The following is a 26,859-nucleotide window of genomic DNA, read 5'->3' as shown; positions in this document are numbered from 1 at the left end:
TTGCCCAAAAGTCTCAAACTCCAATAAAAAAAAATCTTTTTTTTTTTCTTTTTTTTTTTCTCTTTTTTCTTTCCTTTTTTGTTCTTTTTTTGTTCTTTTCTTTTTTTTTTTCTATTTCCTTCCTTATCTTTCCCCGTGGCTGACTTTCCTTCATTTCCTTTCTTCTTCTCCTTCTTCGTTGCTGCCTCTGCGTGTGACTTTTTTTTTTTTTTTTTCTCTCTCTCTCTCTCTCTCTCTCTCTCTCTCTCACACACACTCTTATTCCTCTATATTTCTCTCTCTGCATCTCCATCACCACCCCCTCACCCTCACCCTCATCTCTTTCTCCCTCATCTCCCCCTTCCGCCGCTCCCTGTCGCCGAAACCCACCGAAAACCAGTTGCTTTCAGCCCCTCATCTTTTCCTCCCCCTATCTCTTTCTCCCTCATCTCCCCCATGCCGCCCTCTTTTTCTCCCTTGATCTCATCCGTCGAAAATTTCGCCGAAATTATCACGAAAAATCGACGATTATATGTTTCGATTTCGATCCCTCCTCAAATCAAAATTTTCGGCGAAAATTTCGAAATTTAAACCCTTGACTAAAGCTTTATGATTTTTAAATTCAAAATAACGTCCAATAATATTATAACCATTCTATGTTATATAATATTGGTTTTTACACATACCAAACGCCGAGTGCTCGACGGCCATTTTTGAATGTTTGGTAGTGCATTTTTATTTCCTAAAGTTAAAATCTAATATGTAGTCTCCATAAACCTTATTCTATACCTTAGGAAGGCATGAGATGAACCTATACCCTATATTCTCAAAAAATAAAAAAATAATGACATATTTATTTGACAAGACAATGATTAAAAAGCTTTATTTAGAAAAAATAAGGGCTTTATTTAGAAAAAATAAGAGCTTTATTTAAAAAAATAAAAAATCATATATATTTTTTTCAAATAAAAAATGTTAGAATAACTAAATTCTAATTTTTCCTTTATTAGAGAAGAAGCTGAAAATGATATGGAAAATGATCATGGGACAATGAATAAATAAATAAGATGTAGATTTATTAATCGAAATGAAATTGAAGTCTTTTCGTAATGGTCCAAAATCCAAATTCCAACAGACGAATAAAGTTAATGTGGTCACAAGACTCACAACTCACAATTCACTCATTCATTAAATAAATAGTTAGACTGAATCCTATATATATACTCAGGAAAATATTTGGGTTACCCCTTCCCCCAAAATAATAATTTCGATAATGTCGGCGCATGATTGGAACCGTTCACTTTTTAGATCACCTATTATAGATCATCTCTGCAAAAAATCAAATCAATCGGAAATCATTTGGTTATATAACTATTGTCAATTAAGTAAAAAATATTGATGGTTTTCAATTAAAGAGTGATTTTTTGACCAAACTGTTGATTTTTTCTATTTAATTAACAACAGTTATATAATCAAACGATTTCCGATTGAGTTGATTTTTTGCAGAAATGATCTATAATAGGTGATCTAAAAAGTGAACGGTTCCGATCATGCACAGGCATTACCGAAATTGTTATTTTGAAGGGAGGGGTGACCCAGGTAGTGTCCATATACTCATTTATTAAATGACCACCTTTTGAAAATAGAGGTGAGGTCTAACTGTGTGGATTTTTACATTTGTGAGTCACCTCATCTTTATTAAAAAGATAATCCACAAAATACTTAATTAAGTTAGTCTCAAATCTCAATAGCATTACTCATTTGAAAATCATGTTTGATAGAATTAAATACCCAAATATGTCCCATTGTCCCTCCTTATTATAATTAAAAAAAAAAAACAGAAATTTATTTAAGATGGTAAAATGGTAAAACAAAAATTAATGAAATTTAAAAGAATGTGCTGTCATTGTTTTTTAATATTGATATTCAGCCTCTCACAAACAAATTTATGAGGCTACTAGCCTACTTTCTGGCACAATCTATTTTAAAATCCAATTTGATATTGAAACGTGGGAGTAGCCAGAATAACATAAGATTCATATGAAACGTGGAAGGGCGGTGGCGCGAGTTGGTGGCCGACAGTCAGATGTGGCGGAAAATTGCAATTACTATTTCCACAAAAAAAAAAAGCTTGCATTTGAAGTGGGCTATTCTTGGGCCAACGATGACTCGGAAAGCTGGGATTCAGTATTCAGGTCGAAATTGGGCTTGGATCAAAATTGGGTCGAGTAAAGCCCACTACAAAGTCTTGGTGATGAGAACAAAAAGGTCGGGTTTTTGAAGTAGAGGTAACAGACTGTATCAATTACCGGGTCTCCAATCGAATAAGAGCATTTCTGAAATCTCGAGTGTAGGGCTTGCGCAGATGGGAGGGGGGCATGGAGAGAGCACAACGTACAAGGGCTTCACGGTGCATCAACCTAAGCGGTGGCACACGCTCACCGGGAAAGGCATGTGCGCTATCATGTGGTAATCCCTCAACTCTCACTCTTCAAATCTTGACTCTCATATTTCACTATTTGTCTCTTGTTTATATAAACACCCACTTAACAATTTGGTCAGATTTTTTTATCAATTTGATCAAATTTCTTTCAATTCATGTACTTTGCCATATCGGATCTGCGTGCTTTGTTGTTTAATCTTTGGGTATAATCTGTAATGTTTTTGGAATTTCTTTTTCATTTCAAGACATTGAAATGCTAACATGAAGAACTTAGAATTCACTTAAATGCTGGAATGTAAGTGGCTTTGGAGCTGAAAATAAAGGCTGTCTTCTTGGTTGAAAAATCGGAAATATTTTTTTGCTGAATAAGTCTTGTTGAACTATAATATCAAACATAAGTGGCTCTGGCTTTTGATTTTGAGCATAAATGGTAACATACATTGTCAAGCTTATATACCAAGTGCATGAATCATGCAATAGGGCATAAAGCTGAAGTTGGAAACCCGAAGAGGTTTTCTAGGGGTTATACATATATTACAGCAATGAATGCATTCATTGCTTCCTCTACTCTAAGTCCACCACTAAGTTATACTCTTTTTTTTTTTTGCCTTCTTTTGAATATTAGTTCTCTCTATTGCAACACTAGGGATAAATGTTACGTTTGTGTTTGTCTCTCCCTGCCTTCTCTGTTTTACTTTTTCTTGGGCATAATATTGCATCTCTCTTCAGCTTACTGATTTTTTTAAACTTTTGACGCCTCAGGTTTTGGATACTGTACAGGGCCAAGAAAGATGGCCCTGTAGTGTTGGTGAGTTTCTCGTGTCTCACTTCTTTATTTAATTCGATATGCTTACATGAACTCACTTTCATATTGCGTCTTTTAGGGTTGGAGACATCCCTGGGATGGCCATGATGATCATTCCCACGGTCATGGGCCCGAACATTAGGTACCATTCCATTTTTTGTCTCAGCTGCAATTATTTGATGACCACTAATCATCTACTTGTAATATACATTGTAATTTTTTCCCTTTATTTGTTACTTTTCTTCTTTGATCAGTTGTGACATTTGGGGAGAGGAAATGGAACTTAGGAACTCCTATTTAGAGTAGAGATGGGGCTACCAACTGGGCTATGCCCTTGCCATACTTTTTGTGATAGTTAAAACTGTATTTTTCACAGTGTTGGCCTATTATTATATACCTTTGTATTTAGAAATATGGACTAGGCTTAGTGTTCAAGGTGCCTTGACTGAAGGAAATTCTAATACAAAGATCATGATGCTCTTGCTCTATATTGGGAACCTGCTGGTTTTCCTTACCTACAGGGCTTGATTATGTATATCCTGGGTTAGGTTTGGTTTGTTTTATGCTTGTTGAGGGTCTGCTTGCGCCATGACCCTCTTTGAAAGGTGACCGGTATTTGAGGAGGTCTATAAGTTGGCGGGACAAGTGCCCGTCATCTTTGTCTACTTTTTGTTTCAGACTTCCTGAAGTATTTTTCTTTCGTTTTTTCAAACAGGCATTCATGTTTCAACTACTTATTTTTTTGCATTGAAAGAAATGACAACTGAAATGAATGAATGAATCCCCTATTGTATTGCTTGCAGGGATCCTGTTGAAGAGCCAGGAGTTGAAATCATGAAGGGATTTGTCTCTGGGAAACTGATGAAAATGTCTTCTAGAACATCTTTGTTGATTTCTGTTTAATAAAGTGATTGTGAAAAAAAGAGATTGTGATGGGCATGATGTCCGTGACATCAAATTCTGTTTCAAAATGTGAAATTTATGATGCTTGTATGCTATTAGCCTTTTGTAAACACATTGTGAAGTTGAAACTAGTTGCATTTTCGTTTGGCTCCAACTATTTTAATTGTACAACTTTTTTAAGAAGATATTTAGCTTGCCTTTCCATTGGAGAGGAGAATTTTGAACTTGAGACATCTTTTAATAAAATGGAAGAGAAATATCACTAGACAAACAACTTGCCTTGATTGTATCAAAATTCTTTCCCAGCCTGAAGATAACCATGCTTTTATACCTTTTTTCGAGACTAAAGAGCTCAGTCGTAAATAGTAAGTAAAGCTTAGTGGGTTCAATAGTTGAAATTTGATCATTTTTAGTGGGATCAAGTAGTTTAGTTTCTGTCTGATCAAAAAAAGAGAAGAGTTTTAGTTTCTCTGTAATACCATCTAACTGCAAATCTTTTCTATTCAACTAAGTAACAGATTCCTCTCGAGTTCCTCCGGGCTAGACATTTTTCATTGTAGTGGCTCTCATTTATTTAGAACCTTTCTAGCAAATTATTAACTGAGTTTATAAGATAAAAGAAATAAGGAAAATGTTATTCTTGAATAAGCATGGAAAGATTTATTTGATCCATACTTGAGTAGGGCAAAAACCGTTTATTGTAAAGAATCAGAGAATTGTTGGAAGACCAAAAAAAATAAAAAATGAAAGAATTAGCTAGCTAGCCTAGTAAGATTACAATGAATTAATTAATTTAATTACTGATTTACTGGTGGGTGGTAGGTGCATATATGGTAGCTAGTTGGTAAGTATGTTGAGAAGTGCGACTCGGGTGTGGATCAAACGCCTAAACATGCATTCCAACTCCACATGAAGATCTTGGATGGCAATCTGTACAGCGTCCAACCTTTTAATATTGGCAGTTTGAAGCGCCGTTACATCGCATATGTCATAAACTCTTGTTGTCCGGCCACTTGCACACATAAACTTGGACTTGATATTGATGAATTTGAAATTTGAAGTAGCTGTAGCTGCTGATTTGGGATTATCCAGCCAGGGTATGGAGATGAGGGACAAGAGAGTCTCCACAATCGAAACAGTGGCCACCCTCACTTGTCTTAGCACTTGATCTACAGCCACCCTCAGGTTGTACTGGTCGTCTATTATAGTAATATATATATTAGGGGACAAGGCGACCTCATTTTCTGAATCTGAAACGATGGAGGAGGACTTTCTCTTTATCCCTTTCAAAATATTCAAGCACTTGAGCTCCTCTTTCTTTAATTTGTTCCTGTAGCCATTAATGTAGGATGCAATTTTGGTATCCATATGATCTGCTTCGGGGCCTGTACTAGTGCAGCTGCTTACTCTGCGCAACATGAGTTGAAGGTCCTGGACATGTTCTCTTACGGCTGAAACAACTTCTTTGGAAATGCCACACACATCCAACTGTCTTAGAGATGCTTCTGACACTTGATGAACCCATTTTTCCTGTCTATGCTGCACCAGAGCTTGTTGAATGAAAGGTGAGTGGAGAAGCTCATTAGCAGAGTTATGCAAGTCTCTCAGTGCTTCAAAATTTGGGCGAGCCATCTTAATCTCACTGATGATTGTGATGATGTTGATGATATGTGACAGCAATTAGCTAGCTGCGCTATGCGATGGATATTAATTGTTGAGGGTTTTGTGGATGATATGTATATGCACTACTAGAAGCCTGAAGCTATAGTCTTATATATCCATAGCTATAGCTACACAAAAAGACAGCTTAATTAGCCAGAATTAGATCTGAGAACTTAGGGAAAGGACTATGAAGAATCCTTTTCAGTACGGAAGTCGCGAAATATATGTATAAAATTGGTAACAGCTTGCAATGTAGGAGACCAATTAATGTATGGTTAATTAAGATATTGTTGTTGGTGATAAGACTAATAAGACCAATCATACATGCATGCACGAAGGGAGGGTGCCAGCCTAGCTACCCTGTTCTTGATTGTTAGAAAGCAGACAAGATGTAGCCAACCAAAGATCGAGAGCTTAAAAATTTATAACTATTTGATGGATTTAAATTAATTAATGATATATCAATTACAACTGTACGCATGGTTTTGTTTTCTCAATGTACGACATAGTACTGATACAATCTGAGACCAAAATCCACAGTACGTTGGAACAGTTAAAGAAACTTCCAAGAAGTTCATGTGAAAGTTCACAGACACTGCTAGCTGGTTCCTGCATGCTATAGACAGACAACCGTATAATCGTCTATACTATTATAAAAAGAACTCTATTTGTCAATAATATAAATGTGTTAGGATGCCATAGCACACGTAACCACACATGAATATCAATGACAAATAGTTGCACGTAATATCACTATATATATGTGTTGATGCAAATTCTCGTAAGGTAGATGCGACAACTTAGATAAGCTGATCTGGCTGATCAGGTGCTTCGCTGGATGATGAAGTAGATGCTGGTTGAGATCTTCCTGCAAGAGAAAAAAGGTCAAGGGAGATGGACCGGTGTGGTACCAGCCAAACACGCTCCGATGATGAAGTCAGTGATGGTGTTTGATGGTGGATGAGGAAGAACAAAGGAAGAACTTGGGAGAATGGGAAGAACAAGGCAAATGTTCTGGGTTATTCTCAGCAAGTTGGGTATGCTCTTGGGAGAATGGAAATTTTGTGTAAGTGTTTTGTGTGTAGATGCGTAGTCCTTGTTTTTGCACATATGACTTGATATATATAAGCAAAGGAAACCTTAATGAGTAAGATACCTGCATGTGAATGAATGGTTGCCAGAGACCCACGTACCTGGTCAGACCTAGTTGCATGCTCAGCTGCCTGCTTCTTCAGCATTCAATGCTGCATTGAATGCTTCATTAAATGCAAGGCTGGAAGGTTCAGGCAGACTGCTCCAGTAGTCATGAATGCAAGCCTGATATCCCCTCTGTCAGAAGATTTGTGTCAGGCGCATTTAAGTGTGGCGGTTCGTCCCAGCGTGATCTTCCCGGGAATGGCGGCGGAGAGCCGAGCCGAGCCGAGCCGATACAAGCACATGTTCTTATGCGTAGACATAAAGTCCATGTGTGATCGGATCGGGCATGGGATTCAAGACCGAGCCGATCCAGTAGACTGGGGTCCTTCCGAGCCCTAACTGGTCGACGCCAGAACTCGAAAAAGGTCCGTGCCCCGTGCCGAGCCGAGCCGAACCGGAATGACCGTGGTGAGATGGACACTCGATCCATTGAAAGATCATCGGTTCGGTTCGGACCGAACATGGTGGGCCCGGCGTGGAAATTCGGTCTGAGCTGGCAGAGGAAATGTTGACCAGTGATGATGTGGAGGTCAAAGTTTGACCATAGAAAGTCAACTCCGAGGTGGGTGTTGACCAGCCACGTGTCGAGCTGTGATTGGCTATTCGGATCGATGTGGATTTTCCCACAAACAGGAGTCCCCCAGCTTCCGAGCCGAACGGACAGTGGTGGATTGGAAGCTGAAGTGTAAGGACAATCCCAAAGATAGCATGTTGCTTGATCCGAGCCGAACCCTACGAGCCTGCGTCCCCGAAGATCCGAACAGGTGTGACTTGTAATTGACCAAAATATCTCAGGGGCAGGTGAAGGGACGTTTGATTTCTGCATGGGGGAACGTAAGGGTCACCTCTTTATGGGTATTTTTGAATGCTTGACAGGTGTCAAGATCTGGCATGTGAAGCGCCAGAAATGAAGGGCTGAGATCAGATTTGCATGGGATATAAAAGGTCCCTTTCTCTCTCTGCCTCTTCACTTTCATCTTCAGTTTCTTCCTTTCTCTACGAAACCTCCCTCTCTCGCCGCGAAATTCAATCTCTCACCGCCGTCCGAGAGGTTGTCCGATCTCGACTTTGACCAGACACGGTCGTGGGCGAGGTGGTTCCTAGTGTGTTAGGGGCGGAGACTTTGGGCGGAGGAAAACCAGTAAGTGATTCTCCTCCTTTTTGAGTTTTCTGCATTTTCGGGTTTTGGGCGTGTGTTCTTGAGAGTTCTTGAGAAAAATCACTTTTTGATTCAAAAAGCAAGAGAGAGAAAGGTGAGAAGGTGCTTGTAATGTCTGAGACTGACTCGAGTGGCCGGCTCGGCTCGGGAGAAGCCTTTGAAGGAGATAGTGAGGCTGAGATGAGCCGAAGCCCGTCTGCGGGTGAGGCCGAGCCGAGCCGAAGCCCACCTGCGGGTGAGGCGAGTTGGGATGGTTTGTCCGAAGAGTTGGACGAGGCCGGCTCGGCATTGAATCGTAACCCAGGTGGCGAGCGCCGAGCCCGAGGAGACCAAGAGAATCCCGAGATACTGAGTTCCGATCGGGAACAAGGGACGGCCGAAGGAGGCGACGAAGAGCCTCTTGACGTCGAGCCGATCGCAACCATCCCGAGCAGACTCACCTCAGGCTCGGATGAAAGAGACAGGGGTCATGAGGCGTCGACCTCGGCCCAGGGGGTGACGGGGAGTCCGATCGACCCGGACTTCTACGAGGAATTGGCGTGGAAGGCCGATCAGATCCCCAATGAGATGACCGAGTACCATCTCCGGGACTTGAGGGACAGGTACTCAGTTCCCGACTCCGTGTTGATGAGGTTGCCGGCCGAGGGGGAGAAGCCGAGCCGACCCCCGATAGGATGGGTGACCATGTACCCGGAGATGTTTGAGAATGGGGTTCGGCTCCCCCTACACGCCTTCCTGCAGGATTGGCTCGCGACGATCGGCGCGGCGCCACACCAGCTGAACCCGAACGTATACAGGATCATCCTGTCTATGCATATCTTGTGGCACAAAGTGCACAAGTGTGTGCCACACAAGGACATCCTGTTCTGTAATTACGCGCTGAGGTCGAAGCAGAGCGAGCTCGGATTCTACAACCTTCAGGCGTACTCGGGGCCACTCTTCGGTGGGAACCCCTCTTCCCAGAAGACATGGAAGAAAAGATATTTCTTTGTCTCTGGGGATTGGGAGTTCGCCGATCCGAACAGAATGACTTCGGCTCGAGTTCCCAGAGCCTTTAGGATTCCAGGTGGGCATTGGGAGTTTGGGGCCGATCCGAGGACAATTTGCTTACGTCTTGTAATAATTGCATTTTTTTTTTTGTCTAACTCTTTTGGCTTTGTCTTTGCAGTCAGTTGGGGCAAGTATAAACTCCGAGGTGAGCTCAAGGACCAGATCGCCGCGATCAGGGACTCACCAGCAGAATACTTGTCAACCAAGTTTCTGCTCGGGGAAACCCAGATCAGACAGAGCGGGATCTCCTGGTTTGTACCCAGGTGGAATCCTATGGCAGAAAGGGGAATGGCGCCCACCGAACTGGAGGCTCGCCTGAGGAGGAAGGCTGCTCGGAGCGTCCAGAGGAGGGCCGCGGGGCGGGCCCCTGCCGAGCCGGTCCAGGTTCCTGCCCCAGCGGCAGCTCAGCCTAGATCTCCTGCGCCGAGACCGACTCGGCAGGCAGAGAAGAGGAAAGCTCCCCAGGCCGAGGCCCCGGTGGAGAAGAGAGCTCGGGCCGGGCCCAGCGGTTCTGATGCCGAGGCGTCCGGATCGGGGCCCCTGAAGGCGGTGGAGGTAGACCCTTGCCTCGAGCCGTTCGTCACGGGCTTTAAGCGTGTGATGACGCCGAAGGCGCTGGAGGGGCTGTGGACCGGTCATGGCGAGCCGGGCTTCAGCCACCAGGCATTGATCACATCCCGCCAGGCTATGATGGTAAGTCTTTTTTACTTTGGATTTTGTCTATCCGCTCGGTTCGGATTAGTAACAGATATGTTTTTCTTGCAGCTCGCCATGAGGCAGTTCGAAGCTGCTAAGGCCGCCGTCGATGCCGAGGCGAAACTGGAGAGGTTTCGGGCACGGGTCGTAGAGCTGAAAGAGAAGTTGGCCGAGGCCGAGCGGACGGTCAATGCCGAGCGCGAACGGTCGGAGGGTCTGCAGTCCAGGCTGGCCAGGAAGGAGGAGGAGGTCGCTCGGCTCGACAAGGAGCTTGCGTCCTCGGAGCAAAATGTGGCTGACTTGAGGCACTATGTCGGCGATCTCCAGCGAGACGTCGAGGCGGCCGAACGGAGGTTTGAAAATGCCGAGCTCCGACGTCGAGCTGAAATGCCGAGCGCTCAGGCACTTACCGATGCCCACTTCGAGGGGTATAAGGAGCTTCTGGACGAGATCAAGTCGAAGAGGCCGGACTGGGATGTCTCATTCCTTGGCGAGTCCGATGACGAGGGGGAGGATACCCAGGGGAGTCACCAGGACGAGCTTCCTCCTCCCGATCGCCATGTCCCCGCCGAAGCCGAGCCAACTCCGGAAGATCCTCCACTGCCCGCGTACGAGCCGACCCCGATCCCCCCGGCCCCCGAATCCGATCCTAACGCTGAGATGCAGATCGGAGGGGTTGAGGTGGTGCAGCTCGGTGAGGAGACGCCCGAGGAGTCCATCGAGCCGATCCTGGAGGGCCCTGCCGAACGATCTGCATGATGGCTTTATTTTGTTTTTTATGTTATCTTGTTTTTGTTTTTTGTTCCCGAGCCGAAGTGTGGCTCGGGTTTAATTGTTTTTGGAACAATTTGTATTTGGTTTTATGTTATTTATTTATCAATATTTTCTTTATATGATACAAGTTGCTGTCAGTTAGGCTCGGAAATTAAGCTAAAAGACAAAACTAATAACACATGAAAGTGATAAAAGTGACAATAATAAAAACCAAGACATTCTGGGATCGGCCCGACATGCCGATCGCAATGAGAATGAATGGTAATGATAAATTAGAACTTGTCTTAGGGTCAGCTTGATAAGCATAACTAAGATAAGTAAAAATTTAACAACCCTAGTGATCCCGGATGGGTTCGGCATACCCATTGAGATATTTAGGAATGCAGTTTTTGTTTTGAGAAAAATATTCAAACCTCCTTTCAGATCGGCTCGGCATGCACGATGAAAGTTTTGGTTGGAGTGTATATTTTTCTTTTAGAAATATCCTGTTGAACGTTAGGACTGTAGGAAGTCACTTCGGCTCGGACAGGGATTTTTATAGACCTGATGAGTCTGTAATATGCCGAGCATCGGGCCGGAAATGGCGCGCCAGCTCGACACATGAGTTTATAGACCTGATGAGTCTGTAATATGCCGAGCATCGGGCCGGAAATGGCGCGCCAGCTCGACACATGAGTTTATAGACCTGATGAGTCTGTAATGTACCGAGCGTCGGGCCGAAAATGGCACTTCGGCTCGGCACATGGGTTTGTTATTTTTTCGGAGGGAACACTTAGATTTTTCCTCTTTGTTGAAAGTGTATAGGAGTAGAGTCCCCAGTGTTCGCTTCGAAAAAATAAGAAGAAATGAGTCAAAATGTGTTCATCTCTTCATTGATTGGAATGGGTGTTAGGTCGGACAGTCCCCGATCCTAACTACATTTTACTGGTAATAAGTCTTCAAGTGTTCAGCGTTCCAGCTATGCTTGAGAGGCTTCCCAGCCAGAGTGGCCAAGTTGTAAGTGCCAGGCTTGACTATGCCTGTGATTCTGTATGGTCCGGTCCAGTTCGGATCGAACGAACTCTCCTTGATGGCAAGGGGATTCTTCTTCATGACGAGACTGCCCAATCCGAAGCTTCTGGGTCTGACCCTTTGATTGTAGTATTTGGCTACCCTCTGCTGGTAAGCGGCTCGGCAGAGATTTGCGTCGGTTCGCCTTTCCTCGATCATGTCCAGGCCGAGCCGAAGTCCGGTGTCATTGGTCTCGGGATTGTATGTGCCGGTCCGGAATGAAGGAGTCCCCATTTCGACCGGGACAACAGCGTCAGTCCCGAATGCCAATGCGTAAGGTGTTTCCTTCGTAGAATTGCGATAGGAAGTTCGGTAAGACCAAAGCACCTCTGGCAAGAGTTCAGGCCAATTTCCTTTAGCATTATCAAGCTTAGTCTTGAGGGTCTTCTTGATGATCTTGTTGATGGCCTCGACCTGTCCGTTTGACTGCGGATGGTAAGGCGCGGTGAAGCGCAAGTTGATGTTTAGACGCGAACAAAAACTCCTGAACTTCTTGCAGTCGAACTGTTTGCCATTGTCCGCAATGATGGTGTGCGGCATGCCGAATCGGCAAATGATGTTCTTCCAGACGAAGGTCTCCATTCGTTCGGCTGTGGTTGTGGCTAGGGGCTCGGCCTCGGCCCATTTGGTGAAGTAGTCGACTGCTACTACGGCCATAGTGACTTGCCCTTTCGCCTTCGGCATAGGACCGATCAGATCGAGTCCCCACTGCGCGAACGGCCAGGGGCTGGATATGGAGGTCAGAACCTGGGGAGGTTGATGGGGGACCGCGGCAAATTGCTGGCATCTGAGACAAGCGCGAGAGAGATGATCTGCGTCTTTGTTCAGCGTTGGCCAGAAGTAACCCTGTCTGATTGTCTTGTAGGCAAGGGCTCTTCCTCCAGAATGGTTTCCGCATATCCCCTCGTGGATTTCTCTCAGCACATCCTGACCTTCTTGGGGAGTGACGCACCGCAAGTAGGGCAGGGAGAAACTCCTTTTGTAGAGCTGACCATTGATCATGCTGAACCGAGCCGACCTCGTCTTGATGAGACGTGCCTTGTCTCTCTCCGGGGGAAGGATCCCGGAGACCAAGTAATTGATGATCGGCGTCATCCAGTTCGGCTCGGCCTCGGTCTGCATGACGGTGACTTCGTTTTCGGCGGTGCTAGGTCTGTCCAGGATTTCAACTGGAACGTGTCTAGCGGATCCGGTGTCTGTGGCCGAAGCCAAACGTGCCAAGGCGTCGGCTCTGCAGTTTTCTGCCCTCGGGATTTGGGATATTTTGTACTCATGGAAGTTCCCAAGCAGCAGACGAGTCTTCTCGAGATAGGCAGTCATGCTAGGTTCTCGAGTCTCATACTCTCCCAATATCTGATTGACGATGAGTTGGGAGTCGCTGAAGATGTTCAGTTTGGTTGCGCCGAGCTCCTTTGCCAGTCTGAGTCCGGCGATGAGAGCCTCATACTCTGCTTCATTGTTGGATGCTTGAAATCTGAAGCGAAGGGCATACTCCATCACAACTTGTTCTGGGGAGATCAGAACAAGCCCGGCTCCACTTCCCATGGTGTTGGAAGATCCGTCCACATAGAGGGTCCAGGTGAGGAGGTCAACCTGGCTGTGATCGCCGTTTGAGTTCGGATCAGACGCCGCTGGCATAGCGTCGGTGCGCGGTGGATCCTCCGTCGAGGTGGTCGACTCACAGATGAAGTCCGACATGGCTTGACCTTTGATGGCCGTCCTGGGACGGTAGATGATGTCAAACTCGCCGAGCTCGATTGACCACTTGATGAGCCGACCCGAAGTCTCGGGTTTTGCCAGGATTTGTCTGAGCGGCTGATCCGTCAAGACAACGATTGAATGAGCCTGGAAGTAGGGTCTCAGTTTCCGAGCCGAGCTGACCAGGGCGAGAGCCATCTTCTCGAACTTTGGATATCTGGTCTCGGCATCGGCGAGAGCTCGGCTCGTATAGAAGACGGGGTGTTGTACACCGCCGACCTCTCTCACTAGAACTGAGCTGAGAGCCGAGTCAGAGACAGAGAGGTAGAGAAAAAGTTCTTCACCTTCTTCTGGTTTGGATAAGATGGGAGGTTCCCCCATGTGCCTTTTCAGATCTTGAAAAGCCTGCTCGCATTGGGGGGTCCATTCTATGCCCTTCCCTGCTCCCCTTAAGGCTTTGAAGAAAGGGAGGCACCGGTCGGTGGATTTTGAGATGAACCGGTTCAGGGCGGCGACTCTTCCAGTCAGACTCTGGATTTCTTTGCGTGTCCTTGGAGACTTCATGCTGATCAAGGCCTGGATCTTCTCCGGGTTGGCCTCAATCCCCCGTTGGCTGACCAGGTAGCCAAGGAACTTTCCTGACCGAACCCCAAAGACACATTTGGCTGGGTTCAGCCGCATCTGATACTCCTTCAGGACTCCGAACATGTCTGAGAGGTCCCTGACGTGATCGTCCGCCTTGATGCTTTTGACCAGCATGTCATCCACGTAAACCTCTACGGATTTGCCGATGGAAGATCTGAACATGTGATTGACCAGCCTTTGGTAGGTGGCTCCGGCGTTTTTGAGGCCGAAGGGCATGACCTTGTAACAGTACATGCCGCGATCCGTTATGAAAGATGTGCCTTCCTGGTCGGACTTGTGCATCAGGATCTGGTTGTATCCAGAGTAGGCGTCCATGAAGCTGAGGAGCTGATGTCCTGCTGTTGCATCGACGAGCTGATCTATCCTGGGCAAGGGAAAGCTGTCCTTGGGACAAGCCCGGTTCAGATCGGTGAAGTCCACGCACATCCTCCATTTCCCATTGTTCTTTTTCACCATGACCACGTTGGCAAGCCAATCGGGGTAGTTGATCTCCCGGATGAACCCGTTGTTTTGCAACTTGGTTACCTCTTCAGCCATGGCGGCGTATCGGACCGGATCGTATGACCTCCTCTTCTGACGGACCGGTTTGCATCCCGGGTCGGTGTTCAGCCTGTGGGTGATCACGTCAGACGATATGCCTGGCATGTCATCGTAAGACCAGGCGAACACTTCCGCATTGGCACGGAGGAAGTCAATGATGGCAGAACGTTGCTCGGGGCTGATCTGAGTCCCCACTCGGACGAGCCGATCCGGTGCCTCGGCCGAGATCGGCACTTCCTCCCAGGCCTCGGCGGGAAGGGGCCGAGATTCTGGGTTCGGCTCGGAAGTGAAATCGAATGTCTCCGCCCTCGGCCACCTGCCCGAATCAGCGATGGAGTCGAGTTCCTGTGAGTTCGGCAGCTGACCCTTCTGCTTGATCGAAGCGGCGTAGCAAGACCGAGCCGAGCATTGGTCTCCCTGAATGACGATGCAGTCGTCGCCCACCGGACATTTGATGAGGAGGTTGGCGTAATGGACGATGCAGTCAAGGTCGACCAGAGCCGGTCTGCCCAGAATGATGTTGTAGGCTGACGGCCGCTTGACGACAATGAAGTACGTCATGCAGGTCTTCTTGATCGGTCCCTTCCCGAGCGAAAGGGGAAGATAGATGTGTCCGAGGGGCTGAACCACTTCTCCCCCGAACCCGACCAAGGCAGGTGTATCGGTCTCCAGCTTATCCTCGCCGATGCCCATCTGCGCGAACGCAGAGTGGTAGAGGATGTTGACTGAACTCCCTCCATCGACGAAGGAGCGCGCGATGGTTGTTCCGGCCACCTCAGCCACTATGACGACCGGATCATAGTGGGGGAAGATGATCTCATTTGCTTCGTTCGGCTCAAAGGTGACCGGTGCCCAGTCCTTCCGCTGTCTTTTGGAAGTGCTGGGCTGACCTGCCTGGATCGACAGGGACTCGTGAGCTTGAGCCGCCTGTCTGACATACTCCTTCTGGGATCGGTTCGAGCTCCCCACGAAGGTTGGTCCCCCGCCGATTGATCCTATGGCAGCATCCTGGACCTCGATGGTGTTGGTGGGTTTCTTCAGCGCGGCCTTGGGTACCCTAGGCCCGCCGGCCAGGAATTGGTTGATCTTACCCGCCCGGACAAGAGTCTCAATTCCGTCGCGGAGGGCGTAGCAATCACCCGTGACATGGCCGTGATTGGAGTGGTACTTGCAGAAGACGCCCTCCTTGATTTTGTCTGGGGGTGGTCCCTTGATCTCCCTTGCAACTGGGAGTTGGTCCTTGACCTTGGAGTAGATTGTCTCCAGACCGGCATTGAGGGGAGTGTACTCCGTGTACTGGACAAACTTGGGTCCCTTACCCAGAAGTTGGCGTGGCTCCTCGGTCCTGGTCTTCTTGGATTGGACCTGGGGTTTGGGACTTGCAACCTCTCCCTCCTTTCTCTTGGTCGAGGTCGACTTGGGATTCAGGGCCTCCACCTGAGCATCCCATTCCTCAGCCCGCGCCCACTTAGTGGCTTCGGCAGAAAGCTCATCGTAAGTGGAGGGAGGATTCCTCATTAGGTGGGAGCGGAGTCCCCCAGCATGCAGACCTTGCATGAGGGCATTCTTTGCTGACCTATCGTCGCAATCGTCGCACTTCGTATACTCGATGTTGAAGCGGATCAGATAGGCCTTGAGGCTCTCCCCTTCTTGCTGCTTAACGAGCGACATATCGTTCAAGTTGTAGAGTCGTTCGGATACAACCCGATATCTCGCCAGGAAGGCCCTTCGGAGGTCGGAGAATGAATCGATGGAGTTCGGTTGGAGAGTTCGGAACCATCCCCGAGCCGAGCCCTTCAAGGTCGAAGGGAAGATTCTGCACTTCGTGGCTTCAGATGCCTGGCGAGCCTCCATGGCGTATCTGAAGCTGTCAAGATGGTCGTAGGGATCCTTGGTCCCATCGTACTGATCCATCTTGGGGGGTTTGGTGTCGCGGGAAACCTCAGCATCCAGGATTCTGCTGGTGTACGGGAGGGGGAGTTCCTCTCCGTGGTCGGCCCTACCTGTGTACCCCCTGGAGACCTCGACGTGGCCGAGCCGATCGTGGACGCTCCGGATTTGGTCCTGGACCAGAGTCCGGACAAGATTTTCCACGTCGGGCGGGGTCGGCTCGGCCGCATTTTCCCCCGAGCATTCGGCCTGGTTACCGAGTCTCTCACTCACCGGCTGGCGAGTGATCCTCTCGCTCACCGGTCGTCGATCCGACATGATCATAGTCGATCCCAGTCGGTCGCTCACCGATCGTCTCCCTGAGTGAGCTCCTGATGGGGAAGGATCCTGGCTGGTGATGGGGCCGAGCCTGTTCCCAATCGGGACCCTGGTTTCGGCCGAACCGGCCGGACTGTTGGCCCCCAACCTTGATTGGGCCGGGGGTCGTCGGTTTGTATTCGGGCCGGCACGGTCTCCGCTCGAATTCATGGGGACACGCTTCCCGAAAGCCGCCTGTTTTTGCTGAAGAAGGCGGTGGGCGTTCAGGCACTCGGCCTGTTCGGCCGGGGGCATGTCCTCGAAGCCCGGGAAGACGTGATCCGAGTCCTGCCGATCGGTCTGGTCGTTCGGCTCGGCAGGAGTGCTTTGCCGAGAAGGAGATGGTGAAAGGACCTCCTGCTCGGTTCGGGTTCGGCGCGATTGGAAACCCGACCCCCCGCTGTTCTCGAGCTGAGCACGATGGCGTGCAAGTTCGCCGGCCAGCTCGGCCTGTTTTGCAAGCAGCTCATTATTCTGCTTCAGGAGTGCATTCTCTGCGGCTAGATGTCGCCGGCTCTCCTTAAGGAGTTTATGGGCAGCTCGGATTTTCGAGGGACCTTTGGACTTTGATGTCCTGGGGAGTTGTACTCCCCTCGTTTTCTCAGGCGTCTCAGGCTGATGTCGTTCATCATTCTGAGATGTTCCTGAGGAAGAGCTGGTGTCCCGAAAGATGGTAGTCATGATGACTCGCGTGAAGGAAGGGCTTAGCGCTTGCGGTGATGAACACAACGGCTGAAGTCAATTCCCACAGACGGCGCCAATCTGTTGATGCAAATTCTCGTAAGGTAGATGCGACAACTTAGATAAGCTGATCTGGCTGATCAGGTGCTTCGCTGGATGATGAAGTAGATGCTGGTTGAGATCTTCCTGCAAGATAAAAAAGGTCAAGGGAGATGGACCGGTGTGGTACCAGCCAAACACGCTCCGATGATGAAGTCAGTGATGGTGTTTGATGGTGGATGAGGAAGAACAAAGGAAGAACTTGGGAGAATGGGAAGAACAAGGCAAATGTTCTGGGTTATTCTCAGCAAGTTGGGTATGCTCTTGGGAGAATGGAAATTTTGTGTAAGTGTTTTGTGTGTAGATGCGTAGTCCTTGTTTTTGCACATATGACTTGATATATATAAGCAAAGGAAACCTTAATGAGTAAGATACCTGCATGTGAATGAATGGTTGCCAGAGACCCACGTACCTGGTCAGACCTAGTTGCATGCTCAGCTGCCTGCTTCTTCAGCATTCAATGCTGCATTGAATGCTTCATTAAATGCAAGGCTGGAAGGTTCAGGCAGACTGCTCCAGTAGTCATGAATGCAAGCCTGATATCCCCTCTGTCAGAAGATTTGTGTCAGGCGCATTTAAGTGTGGCGGTTCGTCCCAGCGTGATCTTCCCGGGAATGGCGGCGGAGAGCCGAGCCGAGCCGAGCCGATACAAGCACATGTTCTTATGCGTAGACATAAAGTCCATGTGTGATCGGATCGGGCATGGGATTCAAGACCGAGCCGATCCAGTAGACTGGGGTCCTTCCGAGCCCTAACTGGTCGACGCCAGAACTCGAAAAAGGTCCGTGCCCCGTGCCGAGCCGAGCCGAACCGGAATGACCGTGGTGAGATGGACACTCGATCCATTGAAAGATCATCGGTTCGGTTCGGACCGAACATGGTGGGCCCGGCGTGGAAATTCGGTCTGAGCTGGCAGAGGAAATGTTGACCAGTGATGATGTGGAGGTCAAAGTTTGACCATAGAAAGTCAACTCCGAGGTGGGTGTTGACCAGCCACGTGTCGAGCTGTGATTGGCTATTCGGATCGATGTGGATTTTCCCACAAACAATATGTATCATGTATGTATTATATAAGACACACAAACATGAAACACCGCATACTTAGCGGATGACCAACCAAGAAATTCTGAAATTGAGTGATATACATATTTATATATAGGCCCCTTAAGAGACCAAAAAGCCCAATGAAAACACCTTAACCAAGTTGCAGGGGTAGAGGCCCAGAACTAGCAACACAACACAACAGAGGGCTTCTTCGTTCTTGATCTAACAAAAATAAAGAAGAAGGGACGGGCTCATCAATCATGGCCCAAGCTGATAATAAACTATAAAATCAAACACAAAATGAAATAATGAATGGATATCAAATGGAACACGTAGGCGCAACCCAAGCAACTATTCAAATCCATCATTTATGGTGTGGTTTGAAGCAAAATTGTAGTATCAAAAGTCCCTAGTGAAAACGCATAAAATATCAGAGCCAAAATTTCTTAGTTCCAAGCTTGCCACGATACGTATTTTTACACAATTTCACCACGCTCCATTTCTCCTATAAATATAATATAATCTTCATTTCCTGGATTGGAATTTGGGATTGGTTTTCTTTAGCTGAATTTATTCAAGGGAAGAGATAACGGAGAAGAGTGCTTTGCTCTGAAACACTCTGAAACCAAACACTCATGGCTTCTTCAACCACCAACCCCTTGCTCTCTTCCAATTTCTTTGGGACTAAAATCCTACACTCTCCTCCAACCCCCAAAACCACAAGGTCAGTACCAGTAGTTCCTCTTCCCTTCATCTCCAAAAGAAAGCTTTTAACCACTCAAAACGTGTTCAACAGAAAACCCAATTCAGAGCTCTTGAAATCCATACCATCCCAAGCCACTTTAGCTGCCTTGCTCTTCTCCTCACTCACCCCACAAGCCTTAGCAATAGACAACACCAACCCTCCACCCATACCCCCACCTGTAATCCAAGCCCAGCCCACCAAGCCCAACGCCTCTCCTTTCTCTCAGAACCTCCTCGTAACAGCCCCAAACCCCCAATCCCAGGCCTCCACCGACCTCCCGGAAGGCAGCCAATGGCGGTACAGCGAGTTCTTGAACGCAGTGAAGAAGGGCAAGGTCGAAAGAGTCAGATTCAGCAAAGAAGGTTCTGCCCTTCAGCTCACAGCCGTGGATGGCCGTCGCGCCTCAGTGATTGTCCCCAATGACCCGGACCTTATCGACATTTTGGCAATGAACGGCGTCGATATTTCTGTCTCGGAGGGCGATTCGGGTAATGGGCTGTTCAATTTCATTGGAAATTTGTTGTTCCCAATCTTGGCGTTTGCCGGATTGTTCTTGCTTTTCCGGCGAGCCGGTGGAGGTCCCGGTGGGCCGGGTGGTCTTGGTGGGCCAATGGACTTCGGAAGGTCGAAATCGAAATTCCAGGAAGTTCCAGAAACCGGTGTGACTTTCTCTGATGTTGCTGGAGCTGATCAAGCAAAACTGGAATTGCAAGAGGTTGTTGATTTCTTGAAGAACCCAGATAAGTACACAGCCCTGGGAGCGAAAATCCCAAAAGGGTGTCTTTTGGTTGGACCACCTGGTACTGGGAAGACACTGTTGGCTCGTGCCGTGGCAGGTGAGGCTGGCGTGCCGTTTTTCTCGTGTGCAGCTTCAGAGTTCGTGGAATTGTTTGTGGGAGTGGGTGCGTCGAGGGTTCGGGATTTGTTCGAGAAGGCCAAGTCCAAAGCGCCCTGCATTGTGTTCATAGATGAGATTGATGCAGTGGGGAGGCAGAGAGGGGCAGGTCTTGGAGGTGGGAATGATGAGAGGGAGCAGACTATTAATCAGCTCTTGACGGAGATGGATGGCTTTTCAGGTAATTCCGGTGTCATTGTCTTGGCGGCCACTAACCGCCCGGATGTTCTTGATTCCGCCTTGTTGAGGCCCGGCAGGTTTGACCGACAGGTAACCGTGGACAGGCCTGATGTTGCTGGAAGAGTTAAGATTCTGCAGGTTGCTTCTTTCCCATAGATGTTTAAAATATGTACACATATTTACTTCAATTTTATGCTTTTCTTTTAAACATGCTTGTTTGTTTTCGCCTGCCCGTATATTTGTTCATGTTTTAGTGTAGTTGAAGTTGTTTTACTAGAATTATTCCAGTTCAACAACATAAACTGTCATGATTCTCAACAATTAAAGCACTTTCTTATGGCAGGTGCACTCTAGAGGGAAGGCACTTGCAAAGGATGTGGACTTTGACAAGATAGCAAGGAGAACACCTGGTTTCACAGGGGCTGATCTGCAGAACCTGATGAACGAAGCTGCCATTCTTGCAGCCAGACGTGACCTCAAAGAAATAAGTAAAGATGAGATATCTGATGCTCTGGAACGGATAATTGCTGGACCAGAGAAGAAAAATGCTGTTGTCTCAGAAGAGAAGAAGAAATTAGTCGCCTACCATGGTACAAAAAATAATACCACTTCTCCCCATTCCCTAACTTATGATTTTGCAATCATTTGGTTTTCTATGGCTTAGTTATTTATAACAATATACTTTGCAGAGGCCGGGCATGCTCTAGTTGGTGCATTAATGCCCGAATATGATCCTGTAGCCAAGATATCCATCATCCCTCGTGGCCAAGCTGGTGGTCTTACCTTCTTTGCTCCAAGTGAAGAGAGACTCGAGTCTGGACTGTATAGTAGAAGCTACCTGGAGAATCAAATGGCTGTTGCTCTTGGTGGAAGGTTAGTTATGCAAACTTTTTACTTTTAATGCCCTAAAAGAGCATTTCAAAAGACACTCGAGTCTTTCCCTTCTTAACTCCTTTTGAAAAGCAGATAGACATTTTTGGCTGTATTGAAAATCTAAATCAAGTATATATGACCATTGCCATTGCAGGGTTGCCGAAGAAGTTATCTTTGGTCAGGATAATGTGACAACAGGGGCATCAAATGACTTCATGCAAGTTTCAAGGGTGGCAAGGCAGATGGTAGAGAGATTTGGGTTCAGCAAAAAGATTGGACAAGTTGCAATCGGTGGTCCTGGTGGCAACCCCTTCTTAGGTCAACAGGTAGATCAGTGTATAGACTTTAAGCAATTGTCATACATGTTAACTGCTTTATCATCTGCATGTTTATTCTCGTTCTTTATATCACTTTTTCCCGTGGGATACATGATAGACTAACGGAGAAGATGAGCTAAGACAACTGCTGATGGCTTTGTGTGTGTTTCAATTGCAGATGTCGTCCCAAAAAGATTACTCCATGGCAACTGCAGATGTTGTGGATGCAGAGGTAAGGGAGCTGGTAGAGAAAGCTTACTCGAGAGCCACACAGATCATCACAACCCACATTGACATCCTCCACAAGCTAGCCCAGCTCCTCATAGAGAAGGAAACTGTTGATGGTGAAGAATTCATGAGCCTCTTTATCGATGGAAAAGCTGAGCTATTTGTTGCATAATTGGACGTTTAAGCAAATTCATGTGTTATCACTCAGCGTACAAATATTGTATTATAAGTTTCATATACACAAGTAACATTAAGAACCAATTAATTATGTAATCAAATTGGAAAAAAAAAAAAAAAAAAAAAGAGTACACTAGTTGATGCAGAAGAAGCAAGTTTCTCCCTCTCTTTGCACATTTTTGGACTGAAACAACTTTTCCCATTCCCCAATGTACATAACCCTACATGTTTTGTTACAACAACAGCTGCAGCCAGAACGAAACAATAGATGCTTTGGTGGATCACAAAAATAATCACAGGGGCTTTTCAAGATAATCTCCCTCCCCGCTGTTTTTTTTCTTCCAGCGCAGCAGCCTCATTCAGCATGTCAGCTGCATCCTTGTGCATGTCTAGCTTGGCAAGAGCAACCGCCTGCATGTAAAATGCTGTGGACCAGTCAGGGTAGACACATTGCGCTTGCATTGCATCTCGGAGGGCAGCATCTGGTTGATCACAGAGGAGATGGCAAAGACTTCTTCGTGCGAAGACAGTTGGGGAAACCATGGTCCCAACATCTATGAACTGTAGTATTAACAGTGAAATTAATCATCCATCACAAAGAGAAATTAAGATGGCCATCTTGTTTTCTAAAATCAAAGATATACCTGAGAATAGCAGTCTATTGCAGATTTAAAAACTTTGTCACGAAATGCCAAGTCCCCACGCTTTCTTGCCTCCAACATATCTTTCATTTGCTGAGTCCATTCTTGGAAAGACAACTAAAACATAGACAAAGTTTCAGAAGGCATCAGAGAAGCAGCTGAACCTACGTGTGCACAATTCAATTACCTCATTGGTTCCTTCATCATCTTTGTAGTGTGTCATTAGCAAGATCTGATGGATGGCTGTGAGGTCCATCCTTGAACAGGCATCACCCATGGCAGAAAGAGGATGTTGTGGAGTCGGAGGTGCTTCCTCGTGCTTTGGAATTCCTAGCATCACATAAGATGGAACCTACAAAGCATCATCTTTATCATAAAATGCTGATTAAGCGTGTTTTGGAAAATGTAGAGATATTTAGAATTGCTTTGAGGGAACAGAATCAATCTGGGAAGGAGTGAGGATACACAATATAAAGCATGAAAAGAATCAAAGGAAGACGAAAGAAACAATGTCATTACATTAAGAAGCTTAGTTGTACACTTGTACTACTTTTCGTTGACAATGTTGGTGAGGATAAGTAATAAAATAATGCATAATTTAAGAAACCAGAAAGAAAATAAGGGCCCGTTTGGTATACTATTCAAAATTTTTTTTCAAAAATTAAGATTTTTTTTTAAATGTGAGTTTTCAAAATCAATTTTTAAAATTTAAAAACTTGTTTGGTATGAAATTTGAAAACAATTTTTAAAATATAAAAATGATGGCAGCTAAAGAAAAAGGAAGTGTAAAAAAAAAATTAAAAAAAAATGATGTTTTATCGTTTTTAAAAAGAGGCATGTTTTTGAATTTTTTTCTAAAAACTGTTTTTGAAAATGGTCTACCAAACACGTTTTCTAAACTAAAACTTGTCTTTTTGTTTTTGAAAAAAAAAAATAGTTTTTGAATAGAAAACCAAACAGGCCCTAACATATCACTGCATGCATAGGGGGAAAACGAAAGAAGCCTTACATCAGGTTTATTTTGCAGTGGGGCAAGTGTTGTAACCAGGTCTTTGGTATTTGGCCGCTCCCTGGGTTCATATTGCAAACATCGCGAGGCAAGATCAAAAACCACAATCGCCTCTTCAGTTGAAAAATTTCCCTCCAGGTGTGAATCCATTAAGAGAAGAATGTTTTTGCCTCGAATCATGTCAAGAGCCTGCATGGACACAAACATATAAAAAAAAAAAAAAGAGTATGTTTTCAATATGATCCTTTACAACACAATTAAATATTAAAAACTAAAAGATTATCCAAGCGAAGAAAAGGGAAAAACATTAAGATCCAAGCTGCAAACTGCTCTTCAACATCAGTGTCATGAGTGATGAATCTCAACCTATTACTTAAACTACAAAACTTAATATAAAAAAAGAAAAGATATATTTTACTACATGACTGTTTAATATTTCATCTATATTTTCTACCACACCTTGGGGAAAATAAGGGGCCCCTTAATGCCAAGTACTACACACTTCCGAGTAAGAAGCAATTTTAACAAACAACTCCTCCGTTGCCATACAGAACCTGGATTTCTGCATAACTCAATTGGCAGAAGCACTGCACTTAAACTATTAGATTATGGGTCCATTCCAAGCTCACTGACTGGAAAACAAGCGCACAACATGGTAAAATACTTACATGACTTGGAGGGATGTGTTTTCCACTGAGAAGATCCAAAAGAACAGTCCCAAAGCTGAAGATAACACTTTCCGGAGTCACCCTTCCTGCAGCATACACATATACATATAAAGAATTTTCATGAAATACAATCACCATGTGGTGATAATTATCACATTATATCAAATTATCACATTAGTTGGGCAGAACATTACACATATACTAGCAACAACAGATGACAAAACTTTCAAAACTATGGACAAGGGTGGACAACTCTGTCATATTTTATTAGATTCTTCAAATAATCTTACTTGTCGCCGCAGTCTGTGTTCAGTTGTCATTTCCTAAGGCATCCCCAAGCACAAACATTTTCATTTAAAAAGAACGACCTTATGTCTACTAACACAATGCCTTACAACTTGACATTGCATAAAATCAAACTCACTAATTGATGATTAGGCTAATATGTTTAAGCCAAATACAAAATGAACTATCATCCCCAAAATTTTTGTAGTTACCCTTTTCAATTACCAAACACATAATATTGGAATGGAAATTTAAAAATCTTCCAACTACATGGATCTAAATCTTCTTAAAAACTGCAATAAGATCTCTCTGTCAAACCTTTACGACGACTTTAAGAAATTCCGATTTCTATCAAAGCATTCATCCCCAGAAATATCATTAATATCTTTTAGTATAAAACAAACAAGAATATTGCCCCAAATCATTGTATTTTCTGTTACAAACTATTATAGACATAGGTATTCAGAACTGAAATGAACTTTCATAATGATCCTTTTAGTGACATTGCTCGTGCAATAACATTGATCTCAAGTTCTCAACAATGAAAAAGAGTGTCTTGTAAACTATCTAATTAATGTAAGTAAAAAAAGAAACATATTTTCATATGCTGAAGGAAGATAAATAGCTACCATTTCTTAGATATTCAGGAGGTGTATAGGCAAGATTAGTGCTGTAACTTTTTCCATCCCTATTGTTTTTCATCAACCCAAAACAAGAAAGCCGAGGATCGCCATTCTGCCAAGACCATCGACAAAATTACCACTTTGATCTCATATAAATCCATGTATTCTTCAGATGACAAATATTAACACAAGAGAAATATGTCTACTATTGAAAACAAAATTTTTCAAAGATAAGTGAAAAAATTATTTAATTTTCAGTAAAAACTGAAAAAACTAAACATTCAAGCACCTCATCAAAGAGAACCCTATACGCATTTAAGTCATGATACAACGGGAGGCCTTCACTACTGCAATAATCCAATGCTTCAGCAATGAATAGAGCAACTCTTAATCGCATGGCCCACTCAATGGTCTGATTCTCCCCTGTCAAGAAGGTGTAAACTGAATTTATATCCAAACAAATACTTTAAAAAACTCTAGCAATAAATTTTCGAGGCAACTTGTTAAGAATATCAGAGGGAACTTTTCATGGCTTTTCACATTTTGACAGACAGTATACAACTAACGATATTCATATTATCTCAAAAAGGCCCTAGAGCTGAATTTAAAATTCTACCAACGCAGCTGAGAAATGCAATGCAACTCAAAAAAATCACTAAAAAAGTCAAAATGGTCCTCCTCCTATTTCAAGAAACTTGTCAAAACATAGATTTCTCGGCAAGGATTGTATGACAAAGTCATTGAAGAATAGAAAACCCGGCGTTAATGAATTAATAAAAGAATAAAAAGAAAGCATACAGTGGAATAGATGTTTGGCAAGGGTATCATTGGGCATGTACTCGGCCACCAGCAGCCTCTCGTCGCCATCGCAGCAATATCCAATCAAATTCGCAAGCTTTTTGTGTCTCAGCTTCCCAACACCCCAAGCTTCATCCTGAACCCCAGAAAGGACAAAAAAGAAATCAATTAAATTCGAAATGGAAACCCTAAGCAGCAAAATGGAGGGAGGGACGGAGTACATACGGCGAATTGCTTGGGGTCAGGCCAGGCCAATTTGGTAAATTTCTTGACGGCAATCCAGCGACTATTATTTTGGTTCTGGAGGCGGCCCTTATACACGACATTGGGAGCTTTCTCGCCGCTCTCGGAGACGATGAAGTCGGAGCTGAAGTTATTGGTGGCGGTTTTCAAGTCGGCGAGGGAGAACTCTGAGAATCCCGGCACGTCTCCGGGTCCGGAGGCGTCGGTTCCGTTGGACGGTTGAGGAGCGTGGATGGTGTTGGCAGCGGCGGCGGCGGTGGTGTTGCGGTGCCGGTGACGGTGGCGGCGGTTTTTGTCTTGGAGTTGATGAGGTCTATGTATAAAGGACGACTCGCAGCAACCCATAACTCGGTCGAGTTGACTCAGTGGCCCACCTCCACCCGCTCTGCTCTTGTTTAAAAAAACATATATCGGGAGACTGGAGAGAGAAACGAGAGAGAGAGAGAGAGAGAGAGAGAGAGAGAGAGAGAGAGAGAGAGAGATCTAACAGAAAGGAGTGATGTTA

The 26,859-nt window shown here is 45.5% G+C and overlaps 4 protein-coding genes across 4 annotated transcripts; 2 read left to right on the top strand and 2 right to left on the bottom strand.

Annotated features, from left to right (window-relative positions):
• The first annotated feature begins 2,283 nt into the window (after positions 1-2,283).
• On the top strand, positions 2,284-4,285 carry LOC147277995 (NADH dehydrogenase ubiquinone 1 beta subcomplex subunit). Its single transcript, XM_086250465.1, has 4 exons — positions 2,284-2,448; positions 3,185-3,230; positions 3,307-3,369; positions 4,031-4,285. Exons 1-3 carry the CDS (start codon positions 2,345-2,347, stop codon positions 3,367-3,369), a joined length of 213 nt encoding a protein of 70 aa, XP_086106591.1. The 5' UTR covers positions 2,284-2,344; the 3' UTR covers positions 4,031-4,285.
• A 682-nt stretch (positions 4,286-4,967) lies between these two features.
• LOC147277994 (DUF241 domain protein, putative (DUF241)) lies at positions 4,968-5,762 on the bottom strand. The gene has a single exon (XM_086249456.1). The coding sequence runs from the start codon at positions 5,760-5,762 to the stop codon at positions 4,968-4,970; it is 795 nt and encodes a 264-aa protein (XP_086105582.1).
• Positions 5,763-19,092: 13,330 nt separating this feature from the next.
• VAR1 (FtsH extracellular protease family) lies at positions 19,093-22,238 on the top strand. Its single transcript, XM_086250481.1, has 5 exons — positions 19,093-20,630; positions 20,836-21,082; positions 21,182-21,365; positions 21,520-21,691; positions 21,861-22,238. Exons 1-5 carry the CDS (start codon positions 19,308-19,310, stop codon positions 22,080-22,082), a joined length of 2,148 nt encoding a protein of 715 aa, XP_086106607.1. The 5' UTR covers positions 19,093-19,307; the 3' UTR covers positions 22,083-22,238.
• Positions 22,090-26,819, bottom strand: LOC147277992 (serine/threonine-protein kinase BSK1-like). Its single transcript, XM_086250482.1, has 9 exons — positions 26,337-26,819; positions 26,112-26,247; positions 25,603-25,736; positions 25,320-25,425; positions 24,406-24,491; positions 23,738-23,926; positions 22,916-23,080; positions 22,732-22,845; positions 22,090-22,648 (listed from the first exon to the last, which is right to left on the bottom strand). Exons 1-9 carry the CDS (start codon positions 26,697-26,699, stop codon positions 22,394-22,396), a joined length of 1,548 nt encoding a protein of 515 aa, XP_086106608.1. The 5' UTR covers positions 26,700-26,819; the 3' UTR covers positions 22,090-22,393.
• Between the last annotated feature and the right edge of the window lie 40 nt (positions 26,820-26,859).

Source organism: Dryas octopetala, chromosome 7 (genome assembly GCF_963921425.1).
Source record: "Dryas octopetala chromosome 7, drDryOcto1.1, whole genome shotgun sequence".
NCBI classification, from domain to species: domain Eukaryota; kingdom Viridiplantae; phylum Streptophyta; class Magnoliopsida; order Rosales; family Rosaceae; genus Dryas; species Dryas octopetala.
The sequence above is the reverse complement of the archived record's forward strand: the minus strand, read 5'-3'. Positions and strand labels throughout refer to the sequence as shown.